This window comes from Glandiceps talaboti, chromosome 20 (genome assembly GCF_964340395.1).
Source record: "Glandiceps talaboti chromosome 20, keGlaTala1.1, whole genome shotgun sequence".
NCBI classification, from domain to species: domain Eukaryota; kingdom Metazoa; phylum Hemichordata; class Enteropneusta; family Spengelidae; genus Glandiceps; species Glandiceps talaboti.
Genome location: NC_135568.1, coordinates 18777657 through 18792007, shown reverse-complemented (window position 1 = coordinate 18792007; position 14351 = coordinate 18777657). Strand labels below are relative to the sequence as shown.

Below are 14351 nucleotides of genomic sequence, written 5' to 3'. Positions count from 1 at the left end.
GTTGTTGAAAGAAAAAAAGACAAAGTCACAGAAATCAGCCGGATAGGAAAATGTTGATGATATTGATTGGGTCAACTTGTACGGAAATGGTCAGTTGAAAAGGCTTACAGTTGCCAGTCAGGATCAGTATCTCCAAAAGCATCAGCTAACCAGTACCAAGAAACTCCTCAAAAAGGAACAAAGTTGAACTAGTGGCGGTTCATCTGGCACACACCCTTGGTCAGCAGACATTACAGATGCTCCAAGAGCTGTACCTATCTATCCAAAGACATGCTTTATAAGTTTATAACCACTTCACTACAAAGTGACTTGTGCAGAAAGCAGGTCTCCATAGAATTTGTTCATTGACAATGTGTATGTGCACTAGGGTAACAGTAACATGAACTATGGGTGGGTAAAAACGGAAATACTGCTCGATTTGGGACAGTAATTTTGTTACAGAAAGGGTCCTTGCCAATTTGTGGATTTCACACTGAACGTTTGGGGAAAACATTGGATTATTTAGCCAAGAAGTGTGGGATAGGGTTTCAACAGTGAATTTTGTAATTAACATGATAACGAGTAAAATGTTAAAATGTTACATAACAGAGCTGTTGATAACAAGGTTGACTTTCTGGTGAAAAACCTAAAAACTCATTAAAAAACTCTTAACTTCATTATTAAACAGGTCCTCGGCCATTTACTGTTTTCATTAGGACACTTTTGGTTAACCCATTGATAATGGTGGGGGGGGGGGGGGGGTTAGGAACTTGAATGGTGTCTACATTAAATTTTTAAGAGCCATGATGCTAAATGTGCAGTTTGACCACAAATATGTCTGCCATTTTGCTGTATAAACAAAGATTGTGAAATTTAGTGATTAGCATATGTACTTGATTGTGTCTGACATTTGCACCAGGTTTGGTTGAAAATGAGATGTAAGTGTCAGAAATATGGATGTCCAAAGACAGACAATGCATACATGGGCCAACAAGAGTCACACTCCCTCCAGGTTATGGCCATTTTACCGTTACAAACATTTACTGGTAAAATAACCTCTCACATACAAAAAAGATAACAAGGACTCGACCTCTACTTGATAGAGTGATAAAAATTTATTTACAAATCCAACAAAGTGGAAATTGACAGTGAAAAGAAGCAAAGGAGCAAAAGGAAGATGACAAAAACTGTTAAAGCCAAAACACCCTTTGGGATGGCAAGTTAGCAGCAATGCCTTATAACCTGTATAATAAACTATAGCTATACCTAACCCAGTTGAGTCTACTGTATTACACGATGTAAACAATTAATACTATGCAAAGAAAGGAAAATATAACCCTCACTTGATGCACGGAGTGAAGAAATATACATCAAAATACCATTATCTTGCTTTCTCCATCTCTCAATGTTGTCATGGTTTGTTTATCCTACATGCCAACTTGTGTACTAGCATTATCATTTGTACACTCGCATGTTATCTACACTGCATAATTTGGAACAGAGCACCATAAAAATAAATGCCTTTGAAAACAAAAATTCACTCCCATTGCATTAGTGAGGGGCACCATCAAACTTCTTTCCTTCCTTTACCCATCATGCTCTTTTAAACTTGTCATCTGAATCTACTTAACTGCATGCTGGGAGTCAATTTATTGACACCAGGAATGAGGTAAGAAGAAAGAAGTTAATTTTGTTAAATTTGTATATGTACATAATTTGTTTAATTACATAAAATGATAATACAGTTAGGTATACAAAAAAAACTCTGCCAACTAAGATGGTTTTGGCATGTGAATACACTGAGAAGCCATTCTTGTACTCGCCCATTCCCTTACAGTAATTGCATTACACATTAGGTACATTGCTTTGTTGACTACAGTTAGTATAGGACACTTCATAGCATAGACTACAATAATAGTAGAACAATCCTTGTACACCTATATCTCCTACATTCTAATTGCTTGCTCATCTTTTTGAGATTTTTTTTTATTGATTCTAAAGATTTTCAAAAATGTTTATTTTTACCCTAGCTTATTTAAATGACATCCTATACATGTTAATAATGTAGTCTCTTGAAATGCATGGATATAAACAATCCAGTAGAGAAAAAACATGGCATATGAAGCCATTGCAAACAATGAGAGAAAAAATGTCTGGCCTTACTCTGTGGTGGCAGTTCTACCCTGATATAGAAAATAAATAAATAAATATATAAATAAACAGACAAACAAACAAACAAAACAACTTTGCCAACTGGGTCTCTCTGTCATTGTTTTTACATCTGTTACTAATTAGAAATTCAATAGTACAAATCAAGTTATTATTCTTTAATAATGTGCAATGTTATATATTAATGTCTGCTCACTTTGTCCTCATTACCATAATTTGCTATGCATGTTTAGATAACATTTATTTCCATGTGATCTGTGTTTTACAATCCTACACACTCTCACTGACCTAGTTCAATGACCTGTATGTATTACAATCCCACATACTCTCACAGATCTATGGCTTTGTACCTTTCAGTCCCACACATACCCTCCCCAAATTAGACTTTAGGTCTATGGTCAGTATGTTACAGTCCCACACATATCCTCCCCAAATTAGACTTTAGGTCTATGGTCAGTATGTTACAGTCCCACACATACCCTCCCCAAATTAGACTTTTGGTCTATGGTCAGTATGTTACAGTTCCGCCGTACTCTCAAGAACATAGTTCTACAACTTTGTGATTTGTATCTCACAGTTCCCCACACTCTCTCTCACTGACACTGTTCTACCTTACAGTCCCACATGCTTAGTATTTGATCATTTCACTTATTTTCCAGGCTAAAAGATGTACACAGTGTTAGAATTTAGTCGTGCTATGATCCAATGTAAGCACCAAAGTGAACAAGTGATTGAATGAAATTATCACATGTAGACTGAAAGCATACCTTGTCAATTAACTATGATAAAATTATAAATGATATCAAATGTGCTGGTTTCATTCACTTTCACTTTGAAGTATGGTTTTGGGAAGTGATGTACACACCTTGCATGGTGTTGGCATCAATGTGAGCTAAGGAGGAAGTGATGTACAAGCCTTACATGGTGTTGGTATCAATGTGAACTAAGGAGGTAGTAAGCCTTGCATGGTGTTGGCATCAATGTGAACTAAGGAGGAAGTGATGTACAAGCCTTGCATGGTGTTGGCATCAATGTGAACTAAGGAGGAAGTGATGTACAAGCCTTACATGGTGTTGGTATCAATGTGAACTAAGGAGGTAGTAAGCCTTGCATGGTGTTGGCATCAATGTGAACTAAGGAGGAAGTGATGTACAAGCCTTGCATGGTGTTGGCATCAATGTGAACTAAGGAGGTAGTAAGCCTTGCATGGTGTTGGCATCAATGTGAACTAAGGAGGAAGTGATGTACAAGCCTTACATGGTGTTGGTATCAATGTGAACTAAGGAGGTAGTAAGCCTTGCATGGTGTTGGCATCAATGTGAACTAAGGAGGTAGTAAGCCTTGCATGGTGTTGGCATCAATGTGAACTAAGGAGGAAGTGATGTACAAGCCTTGCATGGTGTTGGTATCAATGTGAACTAAGGAGGTAATAAGCCTTGCATGGTGTTGGTAGCAATGTGAACTAAGGAGGTAATAAGCCTTGCATGGTGTTGGTATCAATGTGAACTAAGGAGGTAATAAGCCTTACATGGTGTTGGTAGCAATGTGAACTTAGGAGGAAGTGATGTAGTATGCCTTGCATGGCAACAGTCTGTTGATTGTATTGCCGACTTCTTAAATTGTTATACAACATTACAATAACAGAAAAAGTCAACGTTACTTAGTTGCTTAGCAACGCCTGCACCTCACATTTGCCTAAAGTTCGGATTAGTTCTAAACTCTGAACTGACAAGTGGAAAGCATTTGTCTCATTGTACATTTAAGATTTTATCAAAACAGTCAATTGACATGGTATCTATCCCTTTTCAGGCCAACTCTTATTTTACTGACCATAGCTTTGCTTTGTTACATCAGACTACTACAAGTTTGATTTGAGAAGACCCCATGCTATGACTGCTAAACTACAGCTACTCAACTGGAAGCTATGCAGTCTATACAAGACTACTAGTTGCTATGCAGTCTATACAAGACTACTAGTTGCTATGCAGTCTATACAAGACTACTAGTTGCTATGCAGTCTATACAAGACTACTAGTTGCTATGCAGTCTATACAAGACTACTAGTTGCTGCTATGCAGTCTATTCAGGACTCCTGTTTGTTGCTATGCAGTCTATACAAGACTGTTTGTTGCTATGCAGTCTATACAAGACTACTAGTTGTTGCTATGCAGTCTATACAAGACTACTAGTTGTTGCTACGCAGTCTATACAAGACTACTAGTTGCTATGCAGTCTATACAAGACTACTAGTTGTTGCTATGCAGTCTATACAAGACAACTAGTTGTTGCTATGCAGTCTATACAAGACAACTATTTGTTGCTATGCAGTCTACACAAGACTTTGTTGCTATGCATGTGTACAATTGTGGCACTTAATTGGTAATACTGGCAGTATACTGTATTCTCAAGAAATTACCATTTCCAAATGCCATAATCTCTTCATTAGAAAAACCAACAGGAAATGTGTATTTAGTAATAGCAAGCAAAGAAGGCTTTTGTAAGTCAAATATCACATGACTTTGCTTGTGTTGGCACATAATGTTTTGCAAAAGTCGCTAAATGTTTGAAATTCTCTCACTGTGTAGTGCTATACTAGAGAACAGTCTTTGTGGAATGCCTTCATGCCTATTACCTTGTTGTTGTTATTCAATTTGTGTCTTTTGTGGAAATCAAGTTGCTTTGCTCTAAAAGTGAACTAACACACCACAGAGTTCAGTAAGAAATTATATCAAATAGTGGAAAATGAAAACCTTGGCTAAACGAAATGGCAAACCTCTTGGCCATTATAATCCAATATACTTACTTGAAAAAATGTCACTTCATTTAGTAACTCATTTAATAAATTGACTAATTTGTGAGTGGAATTATTCCTTTTAAAAAAGAAAGTGTCTAAAACTGAACCCCTTTGTATGAGAAGACAACTATTCCCTACACTGTGTCAATACTGACATTTACTACTTACTTCTATGGATTGACAATCAAATTGTTTTTTACCTATCCAATCCTAACTATTGGTTACTATATACATGTGTAAGGGCCTTCAGGCCAAAAATCTGAATAATTTATGTTAACTGCTCAGTAACTGTAAATGAGCAATATGACTCAGCTAGACACCTAAAGTCTATAATTTGACAATATTGCTCCAAAACACTAAAAGTTACAATTTTATCTCAATAAGACTACGTACACAACATCAAAAATTGTCACCAACTCTTGAAGAAATGTCTGAGGAAAAATTTAGTGCACAACACATGCTGAAAGTGGCCGACATGATCACAATATAGATCGTCATGGCAATGTCATGTTAACATGACATAGGCAGCTTGACGATATGTCTCTATGGTAATCTAATGGAATTCTAGAAAGTGGAATTATAGAAATCTCAATTTGATTTGTATAGTTCTAATGCTCTATATAATAATAATAATGCATTTACACATCACAGCAAAACTAGCAGTGTTTCATTTATCTCTACAAGCATGACAGAGGCAGAAATCTCCAGAATGGTCACTTTTCTATTTCATTTCCAGTGTCTCAGGCTACCTGCAAAAGATATTTCAAAACACGCCTGTAGCATACACAATTTTCCATTTTTTGTCTGTTTACTTCAAATGCCAATTCGTACAAAAAAAGTGAACTTATTCATCACAATGTCCACGTACTTGTTTATCCTTGATAATATCTATTCTGACATTATGTATTATCACAAAGTAGTGGGTTGGAGACATCCGTCTGTCATGCTAACAATAAGCTACAAGACTGTAAAGAGTAAACTAGTCTGTATTTAGGATAGCTGGATGTGTAACAAAGTGTTGGTACAGTACTGTATACCAAAACAGGCCCAAGGCGGGTCACATTGAGACTTAGATATCTGCATAGTTTAAATAATCAATAAATGGCTCATCAACCATAAAAGACATGATTGCAACCACATGCTGCAAAGTGGATCACGTAGCCGCCATGGTAACCATGTTAAAGCTGGTTACCAGGCAACACACTTTAGCACAGTAAACAAATAAATAATATTAAAAGCTTGATTCAATTGAGGTATAACTTAACAATGTACCAAAAATAATATAGCAGGCTATACCAGATATCAATCAATTTTTAAAAAAGGAAAGAAATGAAATTGGCATTTAATTTTGCCCAGCAAAATATGTGGATATGGCTACAGAGTGTGCAGCAATAAACTGCTGCTACTATGCACTGATACTAGGCAACGTATCAAAATATGTAGAGACTGTGTTTGACAGTTGTAAAGAAAAAGTCCAATATAAAATATAACCCAAAACGTACATGGATGTTTGTATGTGGACTTTGCACAGCAAATCCACCAAATTTCATGCTTATCTATACAGTAAATTTGAAAAGCCCCAATATATGGGCTGCAGTGGAGTCCTTTGACAGTGTCTTTGTCATGGTGGTATCTCCATTCACCAAAGAGGGAGTGGAAATTAGTATGTTATAGTACACTGATGTAAATATTTCCATTCTGGTTCCCTTCCCTTCCACTGTATTGATGGTTACTTGTAAATGTCACACTACATGTTTAACCATCATCCATAACACACTTTATACTGCAATGTAATCTTTGATGTAGGTTGTAGATCACATTTGTACAGCCACTGCAAAATCTTGTTGGTATGAGAAGCAAAACTAATTGACAAAGCCAGCAGGTCACTGTCAGACTGGTACTGCTGTAATTCCTACCATAAAATGCTTATTTTTTGTTTTGAACGTGAACGATGGAAGTAATACGTACAAAGCACAAGGCTGATATACATTTGTGCATTGCCAGTGACTTGACAGACAGACATAGCAGTTACTTATTTAGAAGAACTTCTCAAGAAATGTGAAAGCACATTCAATTTAACATCTACTAAGTTTTAATATGTGATGATCGCATGGCTGACGGGGACTGATCCCGTATCAATCGTTCACGTTGTACTTGATCTGAATATCTAGATTGTGAAGATGGTCTTTGCGAACTTGAATATCCAGGACTAGAATGCATATAACCCATCCTATCTGTCTCATCACGGTAATCCAATCGCTCCCTACTTTTTCCCCTTTCAGATCTTTCCCGATCCATTTGGCGTCGATATTCATAATCTCGTTCTCTATCGTAAGCATCAGGCTCGCGATCATAATACACATCACGCTCTAAAGTGTGTCTGTCTGCTCTATAATCATAGTTCTGATCTCGTCTCCTATCACGATCCAAAGTATGCCTATCCAATCTGGATTGTCTTTCGTGATCGTATCTTTGATCACGCATGTCTCTGGAGTCATGATCGTATCTTGGATCACGGGAATCATGACCCCGCTCCCGTGATCGTTCTTGCATCCGATATCTATCTTCAGCATATCTATTGTCATAGCGATCATCATATCTAGTATCTAGTTCATCTCGTCGAGGATAATCCCGAGGTCTCTCTCGGTCATCTCGACGATCGCGATATTCATCAAAATGATCCCGCTCCAAACTTTTTTCTCTATGATCTCCACTCCTGTCTCGTCGTTCAAGTTCAATTTCTCGCCTTTTATCATAGTCCTTTTCACGACCAAGCTCCTTTTCTCGTTGTCTATCCCCTTCTCCAGTTCCATGCGAATTGACTCGTGAAATTAAATTATGTATTGGTGACATTGTCCGTGAAACTGCATTATGCACAGGGGGTGGTTTCGGTGGACTTTGATGTACAGGTGGATGAGTTGCATTCCAGTAGGCCTCCAGATAATCTGCTAAATGTTCACAAGCATCTTCCAATTGATTTTCATCTAAAATTACATCAAACATATCCTGCAGAAAGAATAAAAAATAAAAAATATCAACAAATGTTTGTCATACATACTAAGTGATTTATCTAGCATTGCATATCAACCAATGTTGGTCATACATACTAAGTGATTTATCTAGCATTGCATTTCTTTACCCACCTGACAGATAGCTTTTGACTTCTACAATCTAATGGCAAAACTCTTTCACTATATAACACTAACAAAACTCGTTCACTATATAACACTATTTAACACTATATAACACTATTTAACACTATACAACACTATTTAACACTATATAACACTATGCAACACTAACAGAAAAATATGAAATTGTTCTCCAATTGATTGTAAGCCTATTGTTTGATTCTCATTTCAATTGTGACAATGTCAATGGAATCCACCATTTTAGACTCTGTCAATGGAATCCACCATTTTAGATTCTGTCAATGTACCAGGACTGCATGGAGTGAGGTAACACATGTACCGGGACTGCATGGAGTGAGGCAACACATGTACCAGGACAGCATGGAGTAAGGTAACACATGTATCAGGACTGCATGGAGTAAGGTAACACATGTACCAGGACTGTGTGGAGTGAGGTAACACATGTACCGGGACTGCATGGAGTAAGGTACCACGTGTACCAGGACTGCATGGAGTGAGGTAACACATGTACCAGGACTGCATGGAGTGAGGTAACACATGTACCAGGACTGCATGGAGTAAGGTAACACATGTACCAGGACTGTGTGGAGTGAGGTAACACATGTACCGGGACTGCATGGAGTAAGGTAACACATGTACCAGGACTGCATGGAGTGAGGTACCACGTGTACCAGGACTGCATGGAGTAAGGTACCACGTGTACCAGGACTGCATGGAGTGAGGTAACACATGTACCAGGACTGCATGGAGTAAGGTAACACATGTACCAGGACTGCATGGAGTAAGGTAACACATGTACCAGGACTGCATGGAGTAAGGTAACACATGTATCAGGACTGCATGGAGTAAGGTACCACGTGTACCAGGACTGCATGAAGTAAGGTAACACATGTACCAGGACTGCATGGAGTAAGGTAACACATGTACCAGGACTGTGTGGAGTAAGGTAACACATGTACCAGGACTGTGTGGAGTAAGGTAACACATGTACCAGGACTGCATGGAGTAAGGTACCACGTGTACCAGGACTGCATGAAGTAAGGTAACACATGTATCAGGACTGCATGGAGCAGTGTTTTATTTAAGGGCGGTAAGTAGGTAAAATCTACCGGGGTTCCCACATCATTTTACCGGGGTTCCCCACCTAAACTATGATACATTGCATGGGAAGCACTACCAGTTTTAGCTCTTTCCCCCTTTCTGTTACCGGGGTTCCCAAACCTTACCAAAAACACTGATGGAGTAAGGTAACACATGTACCAGGACTGTGTGGAGTAAGGTAACACATGTACCAGGACTGCATGGAGTGAGGTAACACATGTATCCAGATGGCATGGAGTGAGGTAACAGCATGTACCAGGACTGCATGGAGTGAGGTAACACATGTACCAGGACTGTGTGGAGTGAGGTAACACATGTACCGGGACTGCATGGCGTGAGGTAACACATGTACCAGGACTGTGTGGAGTGAGGTAACACATGTACCAGGACTGCATGGAGTAAGGTAACACGTGTACCAGGACTGCATGGAGTAAGGTAACACATGTACCAGGACTGTGTGGAGTGAGGTAACACATGTACCGGGACTGCATGGAGTGAGGTAACACATGTACCAGGACTGCATGGAGTGAGGTAACACATGTACCAGGACTGCATGGAGTAAGGTAACACATGTACCAGGACTGCATGGAGTAAGGTAACACATGTACCAGGACTGCATGGAGTGAGGTACCACGTGTACCAGGACTGCATGGAGTAAGGTACCACGTGTACCAGGACTGCATGGAGTGAGGTAACACATGTACCAGGACTGCATGGAGTGAGGTAACACATGTACCAGGACTGCATGGAGTGAGGTAACACATGTACCAGGACTGCATGGAGTAAGGTAACACATGTACCAGGACTGCATGGAGTAAGGTAACACATGTACCAGGACTGCATGGAGTGAGGTACCACGTGTACCAGGACTGCATGGAGTAAGGTACCACGTGTACCAGGACTGCATGGAGTGAGGTAACACATGTACCAGGACTGCATGGAGTAAGGTAACACATGTACCAGGACTGCATGGAGTAAGGTACCACGTGTACCAGGACTGCATGGAGTAAGGTAACACATGTATCAGGACTGCATGGAGCAGTGTTTTATTTAAGGGCGGTAAGTAGGTAAAATCTACCGGGGTTCCCACATCATTTTACCGGGGTTCCCCACCTAAACTATGATACATTGCATGGGAAGCACTACCAGTTTTAGCTCTTTCCCCCTTTCTGTTACCGGGGTTCCCAAACCTTACCAAAAACACTGATGGAGTAAGGTAACACATGTACCAGGACTGTGTGGAGTAAGGTAACACATGTACCAGGACTGCATGGAGTGAGGTAACACATGTATCCAGATGGCATGGAGTGAGGTAACAGCATGTACCAGGACTGCATGGAGTGAGGTAACACATGTACCAGGACTGCATGGAGTGAGGCAACACATGTACCAGGACAGCATGGAGTAAGGTAACACATGTACCAGGACTGCATGGAGTGAGGTAACACATGTACCAGGACTGTGTGGAGTAAGGTAACACGTGTACCAGGACTGCATGGAGTGAGGTAACACATGTACCAGGACTGCATGGAGTAAGGTAACACGTGTACCATGACTGCATGGAGTAAGGTAACACATGTACCAGGACTGCATGGAGTGAGGTAACACATGTACCAGGACTGTGTGGAGTGAGGTAACACATGTACCGGGACTGCATGGAGTGAGGTAACACATGTACCAGGACTGTGTGGAGTGAGGTAACACATGTACCAGGACTGCATGGAGTAAGGTAACACGTGTACCAGGACTGCATGGAGTGAGGTAACACATGTACCAGGACTGCGTGGAGTAAGGTAACACATGTATCAGGACTGCATGGAGTAAGGTAACACGTGTACCAGGACTGCATGGAGTTAGGTAACACATGTACAGGGACTGTGTGGAGTGAGGTAACACATGTACCAGGACTGCATGGAGTAAGGTAAAACATGTACCAGGACTGCATGGAGTGAGGTAACACATGTACCAGGACTGCATGGAGTAAGGTAACACATGTACCAGGACTGCATGGAGTAAGGTAACACGTGTACCATGACTGCATGGAGTAAGGTAACACATGTACCAGGACTGCATGGAGTAAGGTAACACATGTATCAGGACTGCATGGAGTAAGGTAACACGTGTACCAGGACTGCATGGAGTAAGGTAACACATGTACCAGGACTGCATGGAGTAAGGTAACACGTGTACCAGGACTGCATGGAGTAAGGTAACACATGTACCAGGACTGCATGGAGTAAGGTAACACATGTATCAGGACTGCATGGAGTAAGGTAACACGTGTACCAGGACTGCATGGAGTAAGGTAACACGTGTACCAGGACTGCATGGAGTTAGGTAACACATGTACCAGGACTGCATGGAGTGAGGTAACACATGTACCAGGACTGCATGGAGTAAGGTAACACGTGTACCAGGACTGCATGGAGTAAGGTAACACGTGTACCAGGACTGCATGGAGTGAGGTAACACATGTACCATGACTGTGTGGAGTGAGGCAACACATGTACCAGGACTGCATGGAGTGAGGTAACACATGTACCAGGACTGTGTGGAGTGAGGTAACACATGTACCAGGACTGCGTGGAGTAAGGTAACACATGTATCAGGACTGCATGGAGTAAGGTAACACATGTACCGGGACTGCATGGAGTAAGGTAACACGTGTACCAGGACTGCATGGAGTAAGGTAACACGTGTACCAGGACTGCATGGAGTTAGGTAACACGTGTACCAGGACTGCATGGAGTTAGGTAACACATGTACCAGGACTGCATGGAGTAAGGTAACACATGCACCAGGACTGTGTGGAGTAAGGTAACACATGTACCAGGACTGCATTGAGTGAGGTAACACATGTACCAGGACTGTGTGGAGTGAGGTAACACATGTATCAGGACTGCATGGAGTAAGGTAGCACATGTACCAGGACTGTGTGGAGTGAGGTAACACATGTACCAGGACTGTGTGGAGTGAGGTAACACATGTACCAGGACTGTGTGGAGTGAGGTAACACATGTACCAGGACTGTGTGGAGTGAGGTAACACATGTACCAGGACTGTGTGGAGTGAGGTAACACATGTACCAGGACTGCATGGAGTGAGGTAACACATGTACCAGGACTGTGTGGAGTGAGGTAACACATGTACCAGGACTGTGTGGAGTGAGGTAACACATGTACCAGGACTGTGTGGAGTGAGGTAACACATGTACCAGGACTGCATGGAGTGAGGTAACACATGTACCAGGACTGTGTGGAGTGAGGTAACACATGTACCAGGACTGCATGAAGTATGGTAACACATGTACCAGGACGGCATGCAGTGAGGTAACACATGTACCAGGACTGCATGAAGTAAGGTAACACATGTATCAGGACTGCATGGAGTAAGGTAACACATGTACCAGGACTGTGTGGAGTGAGGTAACACATGTATCAGGACTGTGTGGAGTGAGGTAACACATGTACCAGGACTGCATGGAGTGAGGTAACACATGTATCAGGACTGCATGGAGTAAGGTAACACATGTACCAGGACTGTGTGGAGTGAGGTAACACATGTACCAGGACTGCATGGAGTGAGGTAACACATGTATCAGGACTGCATGAAGTAAGGTAACACATGTACCAGGACTGTGTGGAGTGAGGTAACACATGTACCAGGACTGTGTGGAGTGAGGTAACACATGTACCAGGACTGCATGAAGTAAGGTAACACATGTATCAGGACTGCATGGAGTAAGGTAACACATGTACCAGGACTGTGTGGAGTGAGGTAACACATGTACCAGGACTGTGTGGAGTGAGGTAACACATGTACCAGGACTGCATGGAGTGAGGTAACACATGTACCAGGACTGCATGGAGTAAGGTAACACATGTACCAGGACTGCATGGAGTAAGGTAACACATGTACCAGGAATGTGTGGAGTGAGGTAACACATGTACCAAGACTGTGTGGAGTGAGGTAACACATGTACCATGACTGCATGGAGTGAGGTAACACATGTACCAGGACTGTGTGGAGTAAGGTAACACATGTACCGGGACTGCATGGAGTGAGGTAACACATGTACCAGGACTGCATGGAGTAAGGTAACACATGTATCAGGACTGCATGGAGTAAGGTAACACATGTACCAGGACTGTGTGGAGTAAGGTAACACATGTACCAGGACTGAATGGAGTGAGGTAACACATGTACCAGGACTGTGTGGAGTGAGGTAACACGTGTACCAGGACTGCATGGAGTGAGGTAACACATGTACCAGGACTGTGTGGAGTGAGGTAACACATGTACCAGGACTGTGTGGAGTGAGGTAACACATGTACCAGGATTGCATGGAGTAAGGTAACACATGTACCAGGACTGCATGGAGTAAGGTAACACATGTACCAGGACTGCATGGAGTGAGGTAACACATGTACCAGGACTGCATGGAGTAAGGTAACACATGTACCAGGACTGCATGGAGTAAGGTAACACGTGTACCAGGACTGCATGGAGTGAGGTAACACATGTACCAGGACTGCGTGGAGTAAGGTAACACATGTATCTGGACTGCATGGAGTGAGGCAACACATGTACCGGGACTGCATGGAGTAAGGTAACACATGTACCGGGACTGCATGGAGTAAGGTAACACGTGTACCAGGACTGCATGGAGTAAGGTAACACGTGTACCAGGACTGCATGGATCGAGGTAACACATGTACCATGACTGTGTGGAGTGAGGCAACACATGTACCAGGACTGTGTGGAGTAAGGTAACACATGTACCAGGACTGCATGGATCGAGGCAACACATGTACCAGGACTGCATGGAGTAAGGTAACACATGTACCAGGACTGCATGGAGTAAGGTAACACATGTATCAGGACTGCATGGAGTAAGGTAACACATGTACCAGGAATGTGTGGAGTAAGGTAATACATGTACCAGGACTGTGTGGAGTGAGGTAACACATGTACCAGGACTGCATGGAGTGGGGTAACACATGTACCAGGACTGTGTGGAGTGAGGTAACACATGTACCAGGACTGTGTGGAGTGGGGTAACACATGTACCAGGACTGTGTGGAGTTGGGTAACACATGTACCAGGACTGTGTGGAGTGGGGTAACACATGTACCAGGACTGTGTGGAGTGAGGTA

The 14351-nt window shown here is 41.7% G+C and overlaps 1 protein-coding gene across 6 annotated transcripts in view; it reads right to left on the bottom strand.

Annotated features, from left to right (window-relative positions):
• Positions 1-1066: 1066 nt before the first annotated feature.
• LOC144450752 (voltage-dependent L-type calcium channel subunit beta-1-like) overlaps positions 1067-14351 on the bottom strand; it is a 113938-nt gene continuing 100653 nt past the window's right edge. For all 6 annotated transcript variants that reach the window (XM_078141455.1, XM_078141456.1, XM_078141458.1 and 3 more), the window contains one exon: positions 1067-7948. In XM_078141455.1, coding sequence (XP_077997581.1) covers positions 7028-7948 — 921 coding nt within the window. In that variant the 3' untranslated portion in view covers positions 1067-7027. The remainder of the gene's footprint in view (positions 7949-14351) is intronic.